The sequence below is a fragment of the Eucyclogobius newberryi genome, unplaced genomic scaffold, assembly GCF_026437365.1.
Source record: "Eucyclogobius newberryi isolate DKJ021-1_F unplaced genomic scaffold, fEucNew1.0.hap1 SCAF_12, whole genome shotgun sequence".
NCBI lineage: Eukaryota > Metazoa > Chordata > Actinopteri > Gobiiformes > Gobiidae > Eucyclogobius > Eucyclogobius newberryi.
In genome coordinates, this window is record NW_027315746.1 from 19,210,906 (window position 1) to 19,234,274 (window position 23,369).

The 23,369-nt window shown below is 41.2% G+C and overlaps 4 protein-coding genes across 5 annotated transcripts; 2 read left to right on the forward strand and 2 right to left on the reverse strand.

The window, feature by feature from the left end:
- Nucleotides 1-2,197: 2,197 nt before the first annotated feature.
- On the forward strand, nucleotides 2,198-6,646 carry slc35a3b (solute carrier family 35 member A3b). The gene is made up of 7 exons (XM_072441229.1): nucleotides 2,198-2,435; nucleotides 2,647-2,801; nucleotides 3,389-3,511; nucleotides 3,578-3,752; nucleotides 4,540-4,658; nucleotides 4,726-4,859; nucleotides 5,707-6,646. The coding sequence occupies exons 1-7, from the start codon at nucleotides 2,231-2,233 to the stop codon at nucleotides 5,798-5,800; spliced, it is 1,005 nt and encodes a 334-aa protein (XP_072297330.1). The 5' UTR covers nucleotides 2,198-2,230; the 3' UTR covers nucleotides 5,801-6,646.
- A 1,289-nt stretch (nucleotides 6,647-7,935) lies between these two features.
- On the reverse strand, nucleotides 7,936-10,960 carry fam78ba (family with sequence similarity 78 member Ba). 2 transcript variants are annotated; one of them, XM_072441231.1, is made up of 4 exons: nucleotides 10,801-10,960; nucleotides 9,856-10,630; nucleotides 9,126-9,405; nucleotides 7,936-8,747 (listed from the first exon to the last, which is right to left on the reverse strand). In XM_072441231.1, the coding sequence occupies exons 2-4, from the start codon at nucleotides 10,185-10,187 to the stop codon at nucleotides 8,478-8,480; spliced, it is 882 nt and encodes a 293-aa protein (XP_072297332.1). In that variant the 5' UTR covers nucleotides 10,188-10,630; nucleotides 10,801-10,960; the 3' UTR covers nucleotides 7,936-8,477. The 2 variants fall into 2 exon arrangements, with proteins under 2 accessions (XP_072297332.1, XP_072297331.1); XM_072441230.1 differs by having other exon boundaries at nucleotides 9,856-10,960.
- A 67-nt stretch (nucleotides 10,961-11,027) lies between these two features.
- cmpk (cytidylate kinase) lies at nucleotides 11,028-14,295 on the forward strand. The gene is made up of 6 exons (XM_072441233.1): nucleotides 11,028-11,273; nucleotides 12,700-12,846; nucleotides 12,925-13,077; nucleotides 13,280-13,356; nucleotides 13,534-13,630; nucleotides 14,077-14,295. The coding sequence occupies exons 1-6, from the start codon at nucleotides 11,145-11,147 to the stop codon at nucleotides 14,116-14,118; spliced, it is 645 nt and encodes a 214-aa protein (XP_072297334.1). The 5' UTR covers nucleotides 11,028-11,144; the 3' UTR covers nucleotides 14,119-14,295.
- A 661-nt stretch (nucleotides 14,296-14,956) lies between these two features.
- bcl6ab (BCL6A transcription repressor b) lies at nucleotides 14,957-19,567 on the reverse strand. The gene is given in 8 exon segments (XM_072441232.1): nucleotides 14,957-15,852; nucleotides 16,003-16,140; nucleotides 16,355-16,485; nucleotides 16,561-16,731; nucleotides 16,816-16,895; nucleotides 16,980-17,942; nucleotides 18,015-18,186; nucleotides 19,477-19,567. Coding segments are annotated over 8 exon segments (1,833 nt in total). The 5' UTR covers nucleotides 19,508-19,567; the 3' UTR covers nucleotides 14,957-15,705.
- Between the last annotated feature and the right edge of the window lie 3,802 nt (nucleotides 19,568-23,369).

The following is a 23,369-nucleotide window of genomic DNA, read 5'->3' on the forward strand; positions in this document are numbered from 1 at the left end:
AGGACATGAGCAGCAGCGTTCTGGATGTACTGCAGCTGTTTTGCAGCTCGTTTGGAGAGGCCAATGAGCCTTTGAGTTGAGAAAAATGTTTCCACCAGCAGCTGGCTGCACGGGAAGATGGAGTGTGCTGTTAACTCTGTAGAAGCTTTAGTCCTCGCAGCGTAATATAGAGGTTAAATACTAACACACATGCATCTACTATTGTTTTAAACAATGCCTTCATTTGGATAAAAAGCGTTGTGTTGTGGGATTTGTGTTGATATTGTGCTGAAAATTATAAAAGGACATAGACAAATTTGTAATGTATGAAATCATGTAGGCTGTATATTTGCCGTTTTAGTCATTATTAGCATTAATGTTTAATAGTTACATAAGTCAGCACACACAAGGAGCACCATCTCCTCCTCGCTTTTCCAGATCCCATGCCTACATTAAGCTATAATAATCCTAACCCTATGAAATAATAACCCTATGAATCCAACCCTTACTTTTTTGAAAAGATACACATTTGAGCAGGCGAATGAAGCAACTTCCAGCCTCTTGCTAGTGCCCGGAGTCAGGACTAAATATCTTACTGAGAAGGGCCCCTACCGATATTTTAATAGATCCATGGCCCCCAATTTGGCAGTGCTCAAGTTCTAGTTCAAGTGTTGTGTTAGACAAAATGTTATGTGTTAGGCAAAATTGTCAACTCTAAATTGGCCCTAGTGAATGAATGTGAATGTGAAAGTGAAGTGAGAGTGAATGGTTATCTGTGTGTCTATGTCTCTGTTTCTGAGTTGGCCACTGTCCAGGGTATACCCCCCGCCTAAGGCCCAAAGTCACTGGGATAGGCTCCAGTCACCCGCGACCCCGAAAAGGATAAAGCGGTAGAAAATGAATGAATGAATTTACTCTTTTAAAATACATTTTATTGTGTGATTATTTATGTTTTTACTTTTTTTATTGTGATTTTAATGTGTTTTAATGGATGTTTTATGTATATAAAGCACTTTACGTTTGTGCTCTACAAATAAATGTTGCTTGCCAGCTCTAAGGTGCTTGGAGCATGAACATTCATTCATACCCCAAAAACCGGTGCTGCCAGAGTCACAGGAGAAACAGGGGAGCGATTGTGATGCTCTGCTCTCTGGTGCATATAAACAGTCTTCTATGTGCTTTGCTGCATCAGTTTTGTTAGGTGAACTTTGAACTGACATCTTTAGGTTGTAAAACTGAACATAGAAGACACTGTTGCCTTGTAGAGTGTGAGCCATGCCCTGTGTATCTCTGGATATTGTGAGATGTTGCAAACGGAGGACGAAGTGTGGAGCAGAAGTAGGCTACCTGCTAAAAGTGTTCATTCATGTTTGAATACAGTAAACTAGTGATGTTTGTGTGGATAGTATGTGAAGTCAACGTTCATGATATATAAATGGTGCTCTGTCTACTGGATGGTGGCTGTAATACATATTAGGGGAAAAGAAGACGAATTCAGCAATCAGCAAATTAATGTTTGGTGCTCCCCTCACTTCCAAACTACATTTGTGTATCTATCTCTCTATATATCTCTATCTCTATCCATCTCTATTTATATCTATCTATTATATCTATTATATATATATATATATACAAACCTTTAATTTGAACACAATGGCACTATACATATTGCTGTGTAAAAGCAAATGTTTTCTCAACCTCTGGAGATCTGTGTACTTGTTATAGCTCATGACATCGTTATTTGCAGACAATCCAATTCCGGACGCAAAGGGTGTGTATTTAGAGCTTAGTGACTATCCTTCTTATCCTGCTGTTAAAGTCTTTGTGTTTGCTGCAGACTTCAATTGTAGATGGACTATACTATATTTGTGATTTTAGATTTCATAACTCACTGTCACTGTTGAATGACATGTTCAAAATGTTCAGATTGTATTTCCTGTCTAACAACACAGCTTGCAGAGCTATGCCAAGACTCATGTCAACTTTAATTAACTATGGGAGTAGTCCCAGAAAAGAGAAAGCATGGAGTGGGCAAGCTGGGGTTATGAAAATGACTGGACTGGTAGTTCTGACTTTTCACTTATGACGATGCTGTTTACTAGCACTTCCCTGCGTACATACTTGTGTCTCTGCTAGATCCTAATAATTTTGATAACTTTTTATTTGATTAATTGATGGACAAGGCATGTCTTTGAACCTTTTTGTTTTGCCTACACAGGTTTCCTCTTTTGTGCCCTCTGCGGCCCCTGCAATGCTGCTGTCGTGGCCTCATTCCCTGAGGCTGAAGTACTTCTCTCTGTGTGTTCTGGTGCTACAGACCACCTCCCTGGTCCTCACTATGCGCTTCTCTCGAACACTCGTAGAGGAGGGCCCCAAATACCTGCCGTCTTCAGCAGTGGTGTCGGCTGAACTGCTCAAAATTATTGTGTGCACATTTATTGTTTTTCTGCAAAACAGTAAGTATGTGTTTGGAACTCATTTAAAAAAAAAAATTGTATCGGTTATGGGAATGTGGTTTAACAGGTTAGTCCAGTTAACTGGTTCTTGAGTTAGTTTTATACCAAATCCCAAGTTAACAGAACATTCTACACATTGACAGGACAACAATGGCTAGATTAGCTCAAATTCTTTTTGTTTATTTGCTTACTGGGTGGTCCTCTCTGGCAGATTTTAGTGTACGAGCCATGAACCAGCAGTTAAAGGAGGAGATTGTGAAGAAGTTGTCAGAGACACTGAAACTGGCTGTTCCTGCAGGGATCTACACGCTACAGAACAACCTCCTTTATGTGGCTCTGTCTAACCTGGACGCAGCCACCTATCAGGTTACTCTCAAATATGCTGCCTCCACTTTCCTCTATTACATTGTTGTGCTGTCCGACATCCACCTTGATACAAAGGAATCCATTTCCATAATCTACACAAGTGCATTTTCCACATGAACATCAGAACATGAATGAGCCTTTCCTTATAGTTTTGCTTGGCCTTTATTTATTACCTTGATGGACCTAAACCCTTTCATCTCTTCTTACTCAGTGATTTGATTTTCTGTTTGACTCCCTCATGTCATCTTGATGAATGTGAGCTAGTTCAAACATGTTGGGGCTCAGTAAGACATGTCAGATTAAATGATGGCAATTTCAAAAAAGTGCCTTTTTTTGTACATTGTTGATCTCTTCATCAGAAATAACTCTTGTCATATGAACTTTAAATTGACTCAATACATTGCACACTGTAATTAGAACCATTTCTGCATATTATACTTGAGGTAGACTGATTACTCTTCTTCATAGAAATTGGAACAGAGTTTGGAGCAGGCATAAAGAGTTCCCTGACTCTCTGTGCTCTGATCAGTCAAGGCTTTTCCTCTCGTCCTAACTTGCTTACCCATGCACCTCTCTATTTCAAACAGGTCACATACCAATTAAAGATCCTCACCACAGCGATCTTCTCCGTCTTCATGTTAGGAAAGAAGTTGGGTTTCTACCAGTGGCTGTCACTGCTTGTCCTAATGGCTGGAGTTACTTTAGTGCAGGTACAGGTGTTCAGTAGTAATGTTTTGACCTTTGAACTCTGACTTCAGATGTGCTTGATCCCGCAGTGGCCCGTAGAGTCTATGGGGGACTCAGAGCACAAGGTGCTGTCGGCTAGTTCTCAGTTTATTGGGGTGATGGCTGTTCTCATGGCCTGTGTGTCCAGTGGATTCGCTGGAGTTTACTTTGAGAAGATTCTCAAAGAGACCCCACAGAGCATCTGGCTTAGAAACATACAACTGGGTGAGTGGAAATTCTAGGGTAAAAACAATGTTAGCTTGGAGGATGTTTTTGTCTTACAATAAAAGTAGGTCTGTGATCGATGCCCACTACTGGCATTGCATACGCTTGTTTTCCCTGCTGAAATCATTGTGATTGAAACTACAGTAATTTCTTATGGGGTTTGTTGTACTGTATAGTTCTGGTCAGGTTGTTGTAGATTAAGGTCAAGTATAAAGCCAAGGCATTGTATTGAATTTTAAAGCCGCAGACAGTGAACGAAGATTATTTAAAAGTTTGTACACCAATAACACCAGAATCACCAGAAATGCAATAGCATTTCCTAATTGGTGGCTCCTTCCTTGTATACTCAAATTCAGCAAAATTATATGTCATGGGCCTTGGCCCCTTCACTACTCTCTCATTATTGTTCATTTTCTGAACTGAAGTCATCTTGTTTTACGACACGGGACTCTGCAGGGGTCAGGGGTCATAAGGTCACAGTGGGACGCTTCTACACTGCACTGTGCTCCTTGTCATTATGAACAGGAGAGGGCGTTTCAGTGAAAGGAGGGCACTTTGGGTCAGGGGTGTGGGAACAGGGAATAGGGGGTTGTTCATGATTTCATTTGCAGTTTTCAGGTGACGCGTGGGTCCTCTAGTGATTGTAAGTTTTAATAATACAAATTATTAACATGCCCTTGCAGCTCTTTCTGTTGATCTAACCACAAAACTATGCTTATTTATGCCCCTTATTTATTGCCCCTTTTAACTCTTGTAGTTAACTCTTTTTACTTTTCCTCTCCTCCAGGTTTGCTTAGCTTCGCCCTGGGCTTTGTAGGGATGCTGGTGTATGATGGAGAGCGTGTGAGAAAGGCTGGCATGTTTCAGGGCTACAGCGCCATCACATGTGTGGTTGTGATATTACAGGTGAGATTTCACAAGTTAATGCGTCTGTAAAGGAATTTAACCGAATCTGTCATTGGTGTACTTGCAGGCTCTTGGTGGTTTGATTGTAGCAGTGGTCATCAAATACGCAGACAACATCCTCAAGGGGTTTGCAACCTCTGTGTCCATCATTGTGTCATCACTCGTCTCATATTTTATACTAGCGGACTTCAATCCAACAAGGTACTTATGGACAATTGTAGAAAAACATTCAGTTGTAGTCATCTGGACACCGCTTTTGACAACAAGACATTTCGACTCTCATCCAAGAGTCATTCTTAATCTGCAGATCTAGTCTGAGAACTCTGATATTTATACTACTCTTGAGCTACATAAGCCCTGCAGAACCTCCTGATGATCGCCTGCCTTAAAAAAAATCTTGTTTTAAACCAGGCCACACTTTAAGACAAATCCTGGTTCATCCTAAGAACAAGAGTCGTAACAAGCGTTGCAGGTGAGACTAAACAGCCACTGCTCAAAAAGGCTGTATCAATGAAAATTCAGGATTAAAGAGCGCAGTGCCTCTTCATCTTAAAGCCACAAACCACTCCTTTGAGGACAGTGAGGTGAAGAGTCTAAGCAGGAGAAGAGATGGTTTGAAAGAGGAGTTAAAGAGGCCATTTATGTTAAAAAAGACAATTCCTCTTTAAACAGAAATGGAGGTTTAAGGTTCAATTTACCGGTGATATGCAACAGCATTACAGGGCCCATTACAGGGCTGTTAGGGTAACAAAGGATATTAGTTGAGGGGAAACTTAAACACACTGCAAACAAATAGATAAACAGGACGGACTATTATCAGCAGGATAGTTCTCAGACTAGATCCGCAGACTGATAATGACTCTTGGATGAGTGTCGAAACATCTTGTTTTTCAAAAACAGGGTCCAGATGACTCCAACTGAATGCTTTTCTACAATGGAACACTCCTGGTTAAATGTGGGATTACACCGACTCATAATTATGGACTCTATATAACCAAATGGCTTACAAGCTGCTATAATACATTGTCTTTTCTTGTCTATTTTCCAGTGTATTCGTAATTGGGGCACTGCTGGTCATTGTTGCCACATTTCTCTACAGTTATGAGGTCAAAACACCCTTGATAAGTGCTATAAAAGTATGACCCAAAGCGGTGTTGAAGGACTTTGGGATTTACCGCCGTGTTCAGAGCTGGACTCTTGCAGCCATTTGGCAATACAAGATTTGCAAATGTGCAACATACTGACAACTGATGAAATACAGGTTGCTGTGAAGGATAATATTGTTCGCCCACCAAAGACTGTTGGATTATATGATCACTGGTTCTAAGGGATTTAGCTAAATTAATATACTTTATATTACAAATCAAATTCAGTTTTCTTTATTTTACCCGAGCAAACTTAAAGTGTTGGTTATGTAGGCACTCATCAGGCACTCATCAGATGTCATCATATTTTACTTGATGTGTGTATTCATTTATATTGGTGTTCTTTTATGAATTCAATATATTTATACAGGAAACACCAATTTGTATTTGAAATTCATTCAGTGGTACTGCCCAGTGGTTGAGTGGTTAAGGCATCAGCACATATGCCAGACTCCAAGTGCAGCAGTGTTGTGAGTTTGATTCCTAACTCCGACAATGTACTGCATGTCCTCCCTTCTCTCTCATCCCCCAGTTCATGCTCACCTTTTCTGTCTAATAAAGCCTTCAGGCCCAAAAATTCTAAAGAAAAATAAATGTGATCAGGGGCTATAATAGAGGAATGTTACAAAATCGATTTATATTTATTGTTATGGGTTTGTATCTTACATATTTATTATTAGAATTATTAGGGAGTTACTTTCCCTCACAGCTTCTGACTATGATATGAGATCAGACATGATGACCGTTTTGACCTTGCTGCTCACAGTGTGAGTGTTTGTATCCAAACGTTCTGCTTTTTAAATGCAAAACAGATGAATAAATTAAAGACCTTTAATACTTAAACTACGATCTATGTGCTTTCATGTGGCATCAAAGTGATACTAAACCAGAGCACACACGCAGCAAGGCACACCCTGAATTGTTTGTAAATTCTTCTCTGTTGCATTACAGTTGCTGCACATTTTGGCAAAGCAAAGAGTCTCTATAGCAACAAATTGTTGAATGAGCTACAGTCACATGAGCAGACACCCTGAATTCACAAACCCCTTTCTCAGTATTTACACATTAACGTCCATGAAAAGAACACAAAATGCAGTCGAAGTTGATTTGTTTTCTTTGTGACAACACAAATAATCTTTGCATAGTTGCTGAGATGTGTGTTTTGGGCTGAGGGGGCAGTGATGGGCCAGGCAAAGGAGAGGACGGAGAGGACAGATGGTAAAGGTGCAGCGTGAATCTGTGGAGAGGCGCAGATGGACCATGAGTCATGGGAGGGGCCGCTGGGTGAAAGATTGTCTTTAACACTCACAGTATAACATCAAGTCAATATAACATACTGTGTGATGCCTTAACAGTTTGTGCTGATAAATAAAAACAATTGAAGATGTTGCAACAGGTTTCTAGTTTTAAAAATATTTGTCTACTGGAATTTATAGACATCTTTGTTGCCAATTACAAAGTGATGATAATACAATCTTGCTTACAAATGGTTTACAGGCCTGAATATTAGCTCTTAAGAATACTATCACATATAAATTAGGCAGCACATTGGCAGAGTGGCAAGCACTCACACTTCACAGCTAGAAAGTTTCAGGTTCGACTCCTGGGCCGCCTGGGCCTTTCTGAGCAGAGTTTGCATGTTTCTCTCCGTGGCAGAGTGGCTTTCCTCCAACCTCTGGTTCCCTCACCAACCCAAGACATACACAATAGGTACAATTCTCCAACTAAGGACATCCTGACCAATCCTAGCTCAAGATGCATTGTGGCGCTCACTGCTCCTGAGAGGTTGACCCAGCGGCATTGAAGGAGGGGTCAAATGCAGAGGAAAAATGTTCCTATAGGCACATTTAAGTGTACCTTAACTGTAAATTCATAAAATGCTTGAAATATGTTATACTGTATTGAGTTATGTTTTTCCAAAAAAGTAATTTCCCCTGTGAACCCCTGAGAGTAGATAAAAGTGTTCAACACTGGATGGGTGGTCTGCCCTGTTCCAGTTGTAATCAGTGTTGTTTTAAAGGGCAAATTTCCAAGTCATTTACATTTCACCTATTGACTGCATTTATTTACTAGCCAAAAGAGAAGTTGCTGAATTATTTTGGTGTATTAGCAAAAATTCTGTGAAACTATGACAGGTTTTGATTTCTTTTATGCCATGTGGATAATGTTCATACAATCAGATGGAAGCATGAGGTAAATCTTTAACTAAAATCTGTATAATACTGGTATCTGTCTTTAACATTGTGAAAATAAGTTGAACTGAGTATGTTGAAGGCCATGGTAAGCGCTGATGAGGTTTTACAGCCTGCAGTCAAAATGTCTCCAGGTAACAACTTACAAAAAAATGCTTTTCTGCTGCTCCTCAAGAGCAGTCTCTGCTCGTTCATGCAATAAGATCTACAGAAGGATGCAGGATGCAGTTCAATCTGGGGCCAATAAAAGTAAAAAAACAAAAAACATTGCATTTCTAAATGGTAAAAGAGCTTTTAAAGCAGTCCACGCTCTGTGAGTGACCTTTGACCTGAGTCAATATACTAAAACGCACTCTGGTAAAATGTTCCATGTAAATCTCTTGACGCTCTGTTTAAGTCTTAAACCATCTTAAACTATGTCTCTACACTGTTCCCTGATCCATAGTTTCATCTTGCATCCTACATTTCTAATAAAACAATCATTACTTCATTTGTGTTAGACCTTCACTTATTTTAGGTGGTATGACGACGAGTGGTGCCCCCCTGCGCGGCCTCCACATGAGGACTTGAGCGTCATTGGCATTGGGCCTGCCCAGTGCATTTGGAGGAATAGGCTCCTGGTAGTTCAGTATATGTGGCTGTTCCTGATAGGGTCGTCCCACCAGAGAAGCTCGTGAACCCAGAGACATATCAGGTTCCACTGTGATGTCCACTCGCATCCGCCATCGCACCGTCTGCAAGACGATCCTCTCCTGTAAACCCACACTGGAAATGAACATTCTGCTGTACTTGTAGTTGATCATTGAGTTTGATAAAGTAGTGTGTAACTGCAGGATAGGCTGTTGCTCATACATTTAATTAAACCCTGCTTGAAGCAGTTAAGTTCAAAAGGCTCCTTTTTTGGATGTGATTTGTTGCTTTGACAATATCTATAACCATATTGAAGGGCACGAAAAATGAGTATCATCTATCTGTTTAAAAGGTGTTTCACATACAAATGTGCATCACACTTACCCAGGAAGTCAAAGTGTAAAGAATAACCAATTCAAAACAAATGAATTAAATATCTACAAACATATTTACACTTACAATGTGTATTTTTCCAATCAGCCTCAGTGGACACAGCTTACCTTTGTAATTGTATTCATAGCCACAAGCCAGGTAATGAAGCTCTGGTCACGGGTGATGTGGGTGAGCATGGGGGTGTTGCTGTTGCTGATTGGGACGGCCCATGTGACGCTGGGGTAGAAGTTGTCGTTCATGCTGACTGTGAGGCGGGAGGGTTTCGAGGTGGGTCCAGTCAGAGTCACGGTCTCTGTGGTGTTGCCATACCATGGGTAACTGACACCATCCGAATCACTGATAGCTTTGACCCGCCCCTCACGCAGCTCGGGCAGCTCCCAGCTCGACCTGCAGAGACAGAGATGATGAGACAATGTCATTTCATTTGAGACAAGGTGCAGTTGATGTAACTGTGGAAACAACATTATGGAGCCTTTTAAAAAAAACATGTTCTTGTGTAACATGTGTATATACACACACACACACACTTTATATATATATATATATATATATATATATATATATATATATATATATATATATATATATATATATATATGTATTCTTATATTCTGCTAACAACAATGGGAGGATTGTAAACGTGTCAGAGCAGTATGTGGTTGGAATCATACAAATACTAATACAAATGAATGCAAAGTTCTATGGCAGGCTAATGAGAGACAAAGTTTTAAATCTGAACAAAAGTTGTTTTTTTTTAATTAGCCTCCCATGTTTATTAAGCCTATTAGTGTTTAATGCCAGAGGTTGTGGGATCAGACTCTCTGCTGAGCCACTTACATGCCAATGTCCCCATAAGTGTTGTAGAACTCCATCTGTGTACACGCCTGAATCCAGCCGACTACCCATGTTTCATTGCGGGGGACCGGTGGCATCACTACGCCGGCTGAAGCCCTGAAGTACGGGGTCTTGTAGCGCAGCACGATGGGGGAGTTCTCCTCTATGACTGTAGGACACTGGTCGATAGAGGCTGACACTTCATACACCACGATGTTTTCCCGTCTGATGCGGGGCTTGCAGGCGATGCTCTGGAGGCAGCCCATAGCGCAGGCGAGCAAAACGAGCAGTACCACAGAGGAAGGCAGCAAAATATCCCTGCTCTGTATGAACATTAGTCCATTAGTTTCAACGTTGTACTTGACAGGGGTTAATTCATCACCGTGGGAGAGGATGGACAAAAAGACGAACCACACTCGTGCCTCGCATTACATTCGGGGGCTGTTGTTTGAGGGGAAGAGGTATCACAGCTCTCCGCAGCCTCCTCCCCCCGGTCTGCCCGCTCGGTGTCGCACTGCCCTTGGCGCTCGTCCCCACAAACTGTTACTCGGCCTGTCCTCAGCTGATCCACCGCGCGCCCAGGTCCTCCTCCGGTCCCAGTCTCGTCCACGCCTTGCCCCTTGGTCCTGCTGCTTTCCTCCCTGCTCCGCGCCGCTGTCATGTCAGGCAGCGACAGGGCAGACAGGTGCGCCAGAGGAGGGGGGCAGATGCCTTTTGTTTGCTCGCCTTGTCTTTCACATCAGAAGCGGGAGTGTAGCCTTCTCATCCTGGCTTCGACCTACATGGAGACAAAAAAACTTGACGTGTGTCTGAGTAAACGGGGCTGCGGCTGGCTTTAATGTGTTCCGGACACTGTGTTTCCATTCTTAGAGATGCATGAATGGTGCATCGTGAATGGAAGCATCGAGGCAGCAAAAATGATCAGAATAAAGCAGAGAATATACCCACGGCGCGATTTGGCTACTTGTTCCAGTCTTTGCATGGCTTCCACGACTCTAGTTCAGTAGCAGAGCATCCTGTAGCCGCGGGTGTAGCCTTGTTTGGCGGTGCTGATGCTGAAGAAACCAGGGCGGGGCGTCACCCGAGCTCTGCATTGGAAAAAAACAAAAAACAAGCGCACGTGAGCGTGGCTACGTCATTGCGTCATGGAGAGCGACGTCCGCCATTGGCTTACAACATCAACAGCGGAAGTACTGCCGTTTGAGCCGCTGCCGACCATCCACTGACACGCATTCATCATCGACCAGCCTTTCATATATTTGCCCTCTGTCCCACTGGAGCCGGGCCAGTGTATGTTTGTGCGTTTTGTTGGATTCGTGTCTGAAAGGGCGTCTCGTTTGCTGATGATGAAGCCGCAGGTGGTGTTTGTGTTGGGTGGGCCTGGCGCCGGCAAAGGGACCCAGTGCTCCAAAATTGTAGAGGTAAGACAATGAACACCTCTGACACTCGTAGCTATGTATGCTCTCCTTATGTGTTTCATGTTGTGTGGCCCATAATATCTAGTTTACATACGCAACAAATGTGTGTTTGATTTCCGGCTGTCCTCTAACCATGTCCGAATTAGCCACATAGCCACTTAGCATCAGGATTCAGGAAACACAATATTGTGGGCAATGATTTGCGTTTGTGTGTAGCATTTATAGCTGACACGTAGGCTTGTTTCAGAAGTATTGTGTATAAACCTTCTTCTGTGCAGCTCGTTTAAGATGTTCACTGATTTGGCTATTTCGGACATACCCGGCATAATAAGTTACTGTGAATCTATTATTCAGAAACTTGTTATTCCGGTTGAACTATGTTGTATCACGACTTCTTGTGACTATACACGTCACCAGTCTATATTCAGGCAGATCATGTCCTGGTTGTTAAGTCAACACAGTCAAAGTAACACCCATTCATATAATTCATTTTACGGGCAATCTGGCATATACAATATTTAACTCTAGCCAAATCTGATTTTAAATAAAATTTACAACCAAAAGACACGCTGAGAAATAATCTCTAGATGATAATAGTTTGCCATAATTATTTTGATTTTTGACTTTTTATCCCCAAGATGGTATGGCCAGCCAGGATGAGGCACCACTTTATTTGAATGTTAGGTTTTTACTCTGTGTAGTGTGTTTAGAGCACAGAAGAACACCTTGAATTTATGATATCAAACCCTAAATTTATTGATCCCTTGAGAGATTTTTTAGATTTTATTTAGGACAATTTCACTAGCAAGGACCACAACCCCAGATACGATGCAAGGTGTTTATTGGCAGGGGAGAAACATGAACATGAAGTTGATGCCATTTTGGGGCTTCTTGCGATGAGGGCTGAAGGCTCCCGGGCCTCGATACCCCCCATCTAGGAGATAAATTAGAATAATTAGAACAGTTTAAAAGAGGGTGGGTGGGAGGGAGGGGCACAAAAATCACAAACACAGGTGTATGTGATCTGGATGATTAAATAGTGTAGCCGCAGGAAGGGGCGTGGTCCTGCTCCCGACCTTAAGATAACAAACTTATCTTCATTTATTTTCCCCCCCAAAAAATGTCCTTTAAATATGTTATTTTGAATGACACATTTACTGTATAGTGCTCTGTGCTCCATAAAAATAACTCCAAACCTCTCTGAGTGTTGGCGGTGTCATTGTGTTGTCAGTGGTGGTGGTTGGAGGGACAGATGGCACAGAAATATATGACAATATTATGACAATTATTTTTATTAGGAGTGAGACCACAGTGACCACATTTTATATAGCGCTTCATGTATAGCCTTTAGTCTGGTAGTCAGCCCAAACATTGAGTTGTAATAACAAATATTGATCTATGCTGTACTCCATAAATGTGTTTCCTACAGAACTACAACTACACCCACCTGTCAGCTGGAGACTTGCTGAGGGCAGAGAGAGCCAGGGAGGACTCGGAGTGTGGGCAACTTATTGCAAATTATATCAAGGAGGGAAAAATTGTCCCTGTGGAGATTACCATCAACCTCTTAAAGCAGGTATGTCTCATATTTAAAAGTGAGATACTATTTGACAACTATAAAAATGAAAGTGAAATATGCTCATTTCCCGTTAAGGCAATGGAAAAGACCATGAAGAAAGATGAGAAGAAGTTCAGATTCCTTATAGATGGCTTCCCACGTAACAAAGACAATCTTCAGGGCTGGAATACCGTGATGGACGGAAAAGCTGATGTCAAATTTGTCCTTTTCTTTGATTGTAGCAATGAGGTCAGTACCACAAAACTACACCTGTAACAATCAACCTGATAATATTAACAAAAGTAAGTATTCTTCTTTAAACCTCCCCAAGATCACCACATTTTTAATTATGAGGCATTTTTTCATCTACAAATAAATTATAAAATGAAAACAAACACAAAAATGGGCAAAATATAATGAAAATGAAAGTATAATTGTATTGTATTCACAGGTTTGCATTCAAAGGTGTCTAGAACGAGGGAAAAGCAGTGGACGCACAGACGACAACAGAGAAAGTTTGCAGAAAAGGTACAGTGCAGTGACAGATGAAGCCTTCTCTCTGGTGTTAAGTGTTTTCATTTTGCTTAGGCATGACCCATTTAACAATAGTCACCTGCCTGCACGTGTTTTGACCTAATTCTTGTGTCCTTCAAGTCTCTAGTGCGGCCTGACCTTAATAATGGGCTTTTTTTTCCTCTGTTGCAGAATCCAAACCTATTTGCAGTCCACACGACCCATCATAGATCTGTATCAAACGCAGGGCAAAGTGCACACAGTGGACGCCTCTCGCTCTGTTGAAGAGGTGAGTCCTTTGCTGTATTTACTGTGCATAAGCGGAGCACTTTAGATGTGAAAGAGACATTCAGGAATTATGCAAATGTGGGCTCTTTCTAATCAAATAGATATCCCAATTCAGAGCTACTAGGTAAACCGAGTGGATATATTTAGGACTGAAATGTGTGTGTGTTTCTGCTGTACTCTTATTTATTCATTTTTAACATTAACATTTTTAAATTATGGTTAATGATCCCTACAGGGGAAAAGCGCCTGGTGTGTGTAAAATGCTATGTACTGTGACATTAGGCCAGTGGTTAAAGGCCATCAGCTATAGAAATGGCAAAACATGCACCCTACAAACATGCCTTCTCATTGTTATTTGAATTTTAATTCAAAATGTCACTGTAGATAAAGTATCAATCATGAATGCATACATATATACTAGTTTTAATTGTCGTTGCTGTTTTTCAGGTGTTTGCTGATGTGAAAGCCCTCTTGGACAACAAGGTTTGACTTGATCATCATTTCACATTGGTTTTAAATTTGTTTTTCTACATAGCTTCTATGAATTTCTGTCAAGTCAAACTTTTTTACATTCATTTTTGTTTAACATTTGTGTAAACTCTGCACTGTCATGGGTATGTGTACATTATCTATTTGTAAGTGTGATTTAGAACTGCCATAATTACCAATATTTTAACAAAATAACACATTTTCAATGTAGTTGAAAGTAGGAGTTTTTGAAGGAACAGTTGGTTTAGATTCATGAAGAATCCTGCACTCCTGATCTGCAATGAATAAAATAAATGCTTCATGGTTTGATCTGTTTCCATAGTGTGTGTGTGTGTGTGTGTGTGTGTGTGTGTGTGTGTGTGTGTGTGTGTGTGTGTGTGTGTGTGTGTGTGTGTGTGTGTGTGAGAATTGACAGTTAATGAGGTAGCATCTAATTTTCTTAATAACCTTTTGAAAAACTTTCTTGCAAATGTTGCCTTTAACACAACTAACCAGCAGAGGGCTCTAGAGATAAGATTTTAAAGGGCGGCTCTGTAGACACTCCCTTTAAGGAAATGTCATGCCATTATAAAGTCAATAACCTTAAAGAATATTACCCTTTAATCAGATTCCATGAATTTAAGATATTCTTAAAATGAATGCTGTGATCAATTAAATGTTTTGCTTGTTTATTGGATTACCAGCCAGCTTTTATTATGGGTTTTGGCAAATTTGATCTTAGTTTGACCCATGAATAAAAAAAATCTACTTGTGACGTTTGTTGCAGTTGTAAAAATGGTTTGCCTGTAACTTCATGCTTAATAAATAATTGTTTAACTCAATAAAGAGGTGGCAGTGCAACGAGATATAGATTTTATTCCTTAATTTATGTGTTGAAAATATGTACAATTACAAAGGCATCTGATTACAATTGAGCGATATGCTGAGCACTTTATATAGCAACACACAAAGCTAAAGCGGTCAACACATTATACCAGACTAGAGGCTTTAAATAGGCTAACGGTGAATCTTTACATGAATAATCTGCGTTGTAAAGGTTAGACAACATGTCTGTATCTATGGCACTTCCAGTCTGTTTTAATGTGTATCTGAAAATACAATCACATTTTTATACTCTCACAAAATCGGACCTTATGCAGCACAGTATGATACGTTCAGATATGTTTAACGCAAGAGCAAGTTTAATTTAGTAAAAATACAGTCTTTCTTAGAAATAAAATATGATTTACTACATTTTGAATGTGCAAAAATACAAAGAAATAGCAACAAAACAGGCATAAAATTTACATATAAAACTTTGCATATTACAAATTTGTACCGTCCATAAAATACAATTTTATACATCTGTACATACATTCATACTATGCTATCTGATGGCCATGTGAAAAAAATATATCTATATCAAAAACGTTTGATCACCGCTAAGCACTGATCTCAAAATCTCAACTGTAACAAAAAATATGAGGAATATTAGTCCTTCAGTGCTGCATTTCATTCTATGTAAAGTATAGTACCAGCTGAAATTCACATTTAAGTCATATTATAATAGTCTTTTTCTACATGGGCGTAAAGCTTACATATACTGAATCAGATAAGTTTTCCACACGCATTAATTCGGCCTGTCTCCTGGCTCCTTCGATACTGGGCTTTTGTGTTGGTCACCGCCCCGTGCTTCTGTCGCAGGTGGAGCCTCAGCTGACTCTTGTGTCTGAAGTGGAGATCACAGTTTTCACACTGGAAAAAAACAAACAAACTTCTTAAAACACCGCAGAGTCATAGTTAAGTGTCTGAGTCTTAAGAGTGCCGGTATACACAGGGATCACAAGGTCAAATGGTTAATCTCTTTACAGTCTGAATGGATAAAGGGCTGGACTTGGCACTTACATGGTACGGTTTCTCGCCTGTGTGGATGCGCATGTGGCTCTTGAGCGTCTGTAGGTGGCGGAAGTGAGTGCCACAAATCTCACACGGGTACGGCTTTTCCCCTGTGTGGATTAGGACGTGGGCACGGAGATGGGCCACCTGAACATAATCCAATCATTGTAAAAGCTGCATTTATATCGAATAGTCTCTAAATAAATTACAGTTCAACATAAACTTGTGTTATTGCATGGCACTACTTCATAATTTAATAACAATAATCATTTCAATTGAGGTATTATGAGCAACATGAGAAGAGTTACACATCCATCTATTAGACAGTGTAAATGAACAGTTTGTGTTTATTTTTGCTTACTTGTACAAATCTGGATCCACACGTCTCGCACTTGAATGGCTTCTCTCCCGAGTGTATACGTGTGTGGGTTTTGAGGTTGGCCGGCCGGTTAAACTGAGCTCCGCAAATGTTACAATGGTACGGTTTAGCGCCTGGAGATTTTCCACAAGGTTAAGTCAACAGGAAAACCGCTTCATTTAACAAAAGTGATATTTGCATTTGTGTACCTGTGTGAACGGTTTTGTGACTGGCTAAATTTCCCTTGTATCGGAATGAGGCTTGGCAGCAGTCACATTTGTACGGCTTGCTGTCACCGTGGGCTCCGGCTGATTTCTCTCTTATAGATTCTTCCTCAGAGAAATTCGGGTTGCAACCATTGCACAAGTATGTGTTCTTTTCTACAGAAAGGAAATAGCGGATTAATCATCCATTATAAGCAAAGTTGTGTGATATTGGACCTGTAAAAAACATAAGGCACATACCACAGTTTGGATCTTCTGAGTGCAGTTTGGAGGCGTTTTCACTGGATACCAAGTCTGGAGTAAGACACTGAGGGATGTCGCTGCTGACAGAAAACAACATTATTAGTACTATATTAACAATACAGTTACTACAGGGGTAATTTCATGTCTGTTGAAACAGTTACCTGATACTGCTACAACTGCTTTGGTTTAGTTCATCTCTTTGGTCACTGAGTCCGTCCTCACTCGGGCCTTCATGGTGTCCACTCAGCTCGTTGTTTTGCAGACTGTCAGTTGAAGAATCACTTCCAATGTTTTCTTCTTGTGCCTCTTTGTCATCTGATGTCTGGTTCATCAGGATAAACTTGAACTTTTTCCAGTTGTGGGCTTTCGGTTCTTTGGGGCAGTGCTCTTTCAGGTTAAGTGCTGCATTCTTGCAACTGCTGGACTCTGGGGGTGAGTTAGGGTGTCCATCAGATCTTAAAGGACTCTGGGGACTGCAGATGAGTGATTTGTCAAAGCCAGGAGACAGTCTTAAGCATCCAGCCTGAGGATGATGTACATTGTCTTCTATTGGAGTGGCTGGTTCCTGAAAGCTGCCGGCCAGTCGGATTATGGGTGAGAAGTCTTGGAGACTCATCGGGGTTGTGTTAGAGCAAAAGGTACTTGTACTGGGGAGTCGATGGACCTTACCGCTGCCTTCAGACATTGAGTAGTCATTATAGACTTGGTAAGAATTGGAGGTGTTGATTCCTCTAAAAACGTTGGGGGCATAAGTTCTGAACTCCTCAGTAGCAGAATCTTTGAAGCTCTCGTCTGTCTCAGCAGCATGGAGGACATCTTCAGTCCTTTAAAAACATATTTACATTAATAAGACAGAAAGTACAACTTATTACAATTACAGCTGTTTAAGAGCAGTGAGCTACCTGGTATTAACAAAGCGCTGGCAGGTGTCTGCGACATGCTCCATCTGGAGATAGAGCGCCACATTTAAGGTGGCTAAGATGTGACCGTCATTGAGATCGAGACAGGACGTGTACATAAAGTCCAGCAAAATGGAGAAGCTCTTTGGGTCCACTCTTGAGTCCAAAGTGATAGATCTGAGGTTTACATTCTCTGGATCCATGAAGATAGAGTAGAAAAACCCACTGTGGAGTAATATATTTGTAAATATGATGTAGAAAACTTGGTTTGAATGTTGTAAATTACTGTGATCTTACCTGCAAGCCACCAAAACCGCCTTGTGAGCATGAAAATGTTGCCCGTCCACCCGAATAGTGACGTCCGTGAGCATGTTTCTGCTTCGGAGACGGTTGAAATTAAACAGGACGTCTCCCGCATGTCGGGTGAATTGAATACAGCCATCTGTAGCTGTGGCCATTCTGTCAGGATCTGTATGAAATCATGACAAAAAAGCATACAGATGACATTATGAAAAAACATTCATATTAACTCAACATCCCTATGCCTACATGCTTATTATGTATTTATTTCTTTTTGGTTCGTTAATCAGTTGTAATAATAGCTGCTGTAGTAGTAGTAGTAGTACTAGTAGAAGCAGTGAGGAAGACAGGAGTAAATATGTGTTTGCATTGCTTGATCACAACGTGGCGCCATTGACCTAAAACAAGTCAAGGGGCGGCTCATCCCACAGCTAAATCTACTTCAAAGCTTTCTGCTTTAAATGGCTTGGGCGGATACAAGGTTATTGCGTAACTAAATCCCCTGTTTGTATATTAAGTATTCAAATGTTCACTTAGATCTCCGAGATTACTACTGGACTCGAATCATGTTTTCAAAATGACATTACACATAAAAACACACTTGAAGAACCTCAGGACAGGGCCTGGTGAGCTCTTTGCGCTCTTTGCGGTGTGTTTTTGGCGCAGCCTCGCGCGCTGCAGCACATTCCGTCCTTTACTCCGGCTCAGATTAAGTTGCGTTACACAGTGGTTTCCTGTTCCGCAGTAGTAACAAGTAACAACTCGGATTTAACACATGCTGCTTCTGCTTCAACTGACTTAGCACGTTCAAACGTCTTTAGGGCCCAAATGACCCACCAGCTCGTCTAAAAGAAGAGTCCAGCATTAGAGGCGCTGCTGCTGCTGCTGCTGCTGCGTGTTTTTCCTTCGATACGTCAAGTTCAACAAGTCTGTTCAAGTTTTCTTCCCTCAAAAAGCAACAGCTACAACTTTTTTTGGGGTGTTATTTGTGTTGTTCTTCTGCACACACCAAATCAAGATTCACGGAAAATGTAGCGTAGGCTTATTTCAACCCGCAATGCAATTTTTCAACAAACAAAAGGTGTGTCTGGACCAGTGTGAACCAGCTCGTCCAGTTCAGTCACTTCTGTGGCTCAGGAGCTGCAGCCTCCACAGATCAGATCTTTATGACAATGGCCCTGTTATTGTTGCCAAACATGCCACTATTTAACTCAAGCACTGACAAGAAGCGAACACTCTAAAATGGTTCACATCAAATAAGGATGGGTTAGCGTTGCAAAACCTTTAAATCAATCAAAAATATATTGGTAATAAACTGTAAATGATCTCCAAATGCAAAGAATGACAAAGTGTAAAGCCAGAATAATAACACAAGCAGCCCAGAGCCAGACTTCCTCCCGCGTGTCCTTGACTTCTGGTCTAATACTGAGAAATAGGAAAGGATAGAAAAAACAGTCACCTTGTAAAAGTTTCCTCGAAACTCTGTGCATCACCAGTTCTCAGAATCCAATTCTAAGAAACAGAGGCGCTTACTTCTCGGAATTTCAACAGAAGACCGCACCACTTCAGCGGCGACGGGGAGACGCGCCGCGTCATGGCGCACGCGCCGCCCGAGACTGTGAGAAAGAACCTATTTTATCACAAATGTAGCGCGAAATCAGCGCAATTGCTTCTAATTGTGTGAGTTATTCCTTGTTTTATTTTGTTTAGTATAATGTATAAAAGTTATGTCAGCGAAGGTTTCACTGCGTAATGGACTCGCCCAAAAGCAAGGTCAGCTGACTGAGTTATAAATATGTGGAACTCAGAGTTTGTTCTCGGAGCTCTCGAGATCTGTCCACATTTTTTGTCAAATCGCTGTTGCATTTTCCATTGAGTCGTGTGTTTTCTTGCTGTTTCAGTGCGTTTGCTATTATTGGATTAATATTTCAAACATGACGTGGACTAATCAATTGCTATTGTTTCGTTGGCGTCTGGAGGGACAAAACGGTCCTTTTTACACTTAAGATCATTTATATGGTCTTATTTTGCATACGAGACACACGAGACTAGTAAGAAGACATAACATTATTTTTCAAAAAGGTTGGCAGTCAATGTTTGGCTATTTTTCAACGTTCAAAATGTAGCTCTTAAACAAATTCGTTTTACAAGCTTTCCCTAATAATAATAATAATAAATATAGCCGCAAGCGGCAATGATCGGCCCTCGCCATGCCACTACGCGCTAACGTGCCCCAATGGTCCTTTTATTACGCCTACTGCTGAATCTGTGACGCTGTCTCATCTTCTCCCCTTTGTTTTACCATCAAAAAGCAATTTTATTTAGAATTCTTGGCAAAATGTGCGGCTTTGCCGCACAGAGACCGTGACTTTTTGAATAAAAATGTGGATAACTTTTGATGGTCCACCCCTGAAGACGAGTCTCACCAAATTTCAGGTTAATAGGGCTGACGCCCTGGGAGGAGTTTGTGAAAGTATAAAGTGTAAACATGTTCTGGCAATTTCCCCATTGGAATAACATGGGAGGTTTCAGTCATCGCTCAATGCATTTTTGGTACATTTGAGGGCGCTGACGCGCCATTTTTTTTTATTTTAGAAAAGGGAAATAGCCAGAATGTAGAGAGGCGCGATTTTTAGAGGTGTGCAAATTTTTGTGACTTTTCGTCAATGTTCACTGGGTGAAAAATAGGGGGGTTGGTCCCGAGAAGAAGAAGAAGAAAGAATTAAAGCCGCAAGCGGCATCCAACGGCCCTCGCGGGCCGCCGGCCTTCCGACTCTGCGCTTTCGACTTGATAAAGATGGCACCCTTATTGTGTTGAATTAAAAAAAGAACTTGACAGACGGCGACACATTCGACATGGCCAATCCAGTGCAAATGAACACAAGTGTCAGTCAAATTTGCTGCGCCGCCGCACAGAGACCGTAGCACTTAGAATATAAATATGGATAACTTTTGATGCCCCGCTTGTGTAGATGATATTTCCCAAAGTAAAGCTTGATTGAGCTATTGCCCACGGAGGAGTTTGTTAAAGTGTGAAGCGTAAATTTGAACATTTCAAAGATTTGGCGTTTTCCCATTTGTGACAGTATATTTGCAGCTCCACGGCACAGAGACCGTACCACTTAAAATCAAAATATGGATAACTTTTGATGCCCCGTTTGTGTAGATGATTTTCCCCAAATATGAGCTTGATCGGGCAATCGGCCCAGGAGGAGTTCGTTAAAGTGTGAAGCGTAAAAATGTGGTGATTTTAGAGATTTCGCTGTTTTCCCATTTCTGACATATATTTGCGGGTCCGCCACACAGAGACCGTAGCACTTAGAATCAAAATATGGGTAAGTTTTGATGCCCCGCTTGTGTAGATGATATTCTCCAAATATGAACTTGATCGAACAATCGCCCTAGGAGGAGTTCGTTAAAGTGTGAAGCGTAAAAATGTGGTGATTTGAGCGATTCTACGATTTTCTCATAAGGATAACATGGGATGTTTCTGTCAACGCTACGGTTACGCCGTACAAAATATGACTTTGGCTCTCATACTTTTATGATCAGGATGGCAAATTAGAATTTTGTGCAAAATATCATGTCATTTGGAAAAACTCTATTGTTTATAGGCTACTCTGAAGGCCAAATAGTCAGAAGTCTGGGAAACGTTTGCGGCTCCGTCGCACAGAGACCGTAAAAATTATCCTTAAAATTTGGATAACTTTAGATGCCCCACTTGTCTAGGGGACGTACACCGATTTTGAGGTTGGTGGGCAAAACACACTAGGAGGAGTTCGTTAAAGTGTGAAACATAAAAATGTGGTAATTTGAGAGATTTTGTGGTTTTCCCATAGGGATAACATGGGATGTTTCTGTCATCGCTACGACTACGTCGTAAAAATTAAGGCATTTGTCTGATTGGCTTTTGTGATCGGGACGGCAAAATAGAATTTTGGGTAAAGTTTAGACAATTTTGGTAAAACTAATTTTTGACCTTCAATGTTAATTTAAAGGTCACTCTGTAGGGGGTGCTATCGCGGCCATTTCAATTTTGTCAGCCTAAACTGGTCCAAACTAGAAAGTTTAACAACTGATTCAAATTTGGTCCTAATCGGACTGGTTTTGATCAAATGGGAGCAATTTTTAGATCTGCAATATTCCAAAATAAGTTGTCCAACTTTGCGGCTGCGCCGCACACAGACTGTAAAAGGTATCTCAAAAAATTGGATAACTTTAGATGCCCCACTTGTCCAGAGGTCGTACGCCGATTTTGAAGTCGGTGGGCAAAACGCCCTAGGAGGAGTTCGTCAAAGTTTGACGTGAACAAAATGGCTAACACAGCGTGTTTTCATTTTCAAAGGAAGATGGCGGCCATAGGGTAAGTCTGGGGGCGTGGCCACAATAATATTTGTTTTTTGTCCTCACAAGAGGAATGCGTGTCCCGAATTTCGTAGCTTTACGCCAAAGTTGACCTCGGGGCGTCTCCCATAGGCGCAATGTATTTTGACTTTTGTCGGTGGCGCTGTCGCGCCATTTTTTAACGGAAAAAAAAATGGCCCAGAAAAAACAAAATTTTTCGCCGATTCTGAATTTTGGGCAAAGTTTGGTGAGTTTTTGAGCATGTTCAGGGGGTCAAATTAGAGTTCAAAGCGATGAAGAACAAGAAAAATAATAATAAATATAGCCGCAAGCGGCAATGATCGACCCTCGCCACGCCGCCGCCACACCGCCGCCACGCCGCAAGAGGAGGGGGCGCTAACGCGCCCCAATTGTCCTTTTATTACGCCTACTGCTGAATCTGTGACGCTGTCACATCTTCTCCCCTTTGTTTTACCATCAAAAAGCTATTTTATTTTGAATTCTTGGCAAAATGTGCGGCTTTGCCGCACAGACACCGTGACTCTTTGAATGAAAATGTGGATAACTTTTGATGGTCCACCCCTGAAGATGAGTCTCACCAAATTTCAGGTTAATAAGGCTGACGCCCTGAGGGGGAGGAGTTTGTGAAAGTCTAAAGTGTAAACATGTTCTGGCGATTTCCCCATTGGAATAACATGAAAGGTTTCGGTCATCGTTACGGCAACGCCATAACAATTATGACATGGGTCTCATTGACTTTTTTGATGGGGATGCTAAAATTGAGTTGTGTGTCAAATTTCATATAATTTCGCAAAACTAAACATTTAACCTCCATATAAAATCTGTAGGGGGCGCTGTGGCGCCAAATGAATTTATTTCACTTCAAGTAGGTTTAGGGCAAAGAGTTTAACAACTGATTCTAATTTGACGCAATTCGGACTTTATCTGCGCAAACGGCAGAAATTTAAAATATGGGAGATTTCTGAAATTCTAGCTACAGTTTGCGGC

Excerpts from the sequence above, each read along its gene's own strand:
- cmpk (XM_072441233.1), top strand. The coding sequence starts at position 11,145 with ATGTTTGTGCGTTTTGTTGGATTCGTGTCTGAAAGGGCGTCTCGTTTG. Across the intron at positions 13,078-13,279 it reads TCTTTGATTGTAGCAATGAG|GTTTGCATTCAAAGGTGTCT; the intron begins GTCAGTACCACA and ends TTGTATTCACAG. Across the intron at positions 13,357-13,533 it reads AGAGAAAGTTTGCAGAAAAG|AATCCAAACCTATTTGCAGT; the intron begins GTACAGTGCAGT and ends CCTCTGTTGCAG.
- fam78ba (XM_072441231.1), bottom strand. The coding sequence starts at position 10,187 with ATGTTCATACAGAGCAGGGATATTTTGCTGCCTTCCTCTGTGGTACTG. Across the intron at positions 9,406-9,855 it reads ACTTATGGGGACATTGGCAT|GTCGAGCTGGGAGCTGCCCG; the intron begins GTAAGTGGCTCA and ends CTGTCTCTGCAG. Across the intron at positions 8,748-9,125 it reads CTATGAATACAATTACAAAG|GAGAGGATCGTCTTGCAGAC; the intron begins GTAAGCTGTGTC and ends GTGGGTTTACAG.
- slc35a3b (XM_072441229.1), top strand. The coding sequence starts at position 2,231 with ATGCTGCTGTCGTGGCCTCATTCCCTGAGGCTGAAGTACTTCTCTCTG. Across the intron at positions 2,436-2,646 it reads TATTGTTTTTCTGCAAAACA|ATTTTAGTGTACGAGCCATG; the intron begins GTAAGTATGTGT and ends CCTCTCTGGCAG. Across the intron at positions 3,753-4,539 it reads GCTTAGAAACATACAACTGG|GTTTGCTTAGCTTCGCCCTG; the intron begins GTGAGTGGAAAT and ends CCTCTCCTCCAG.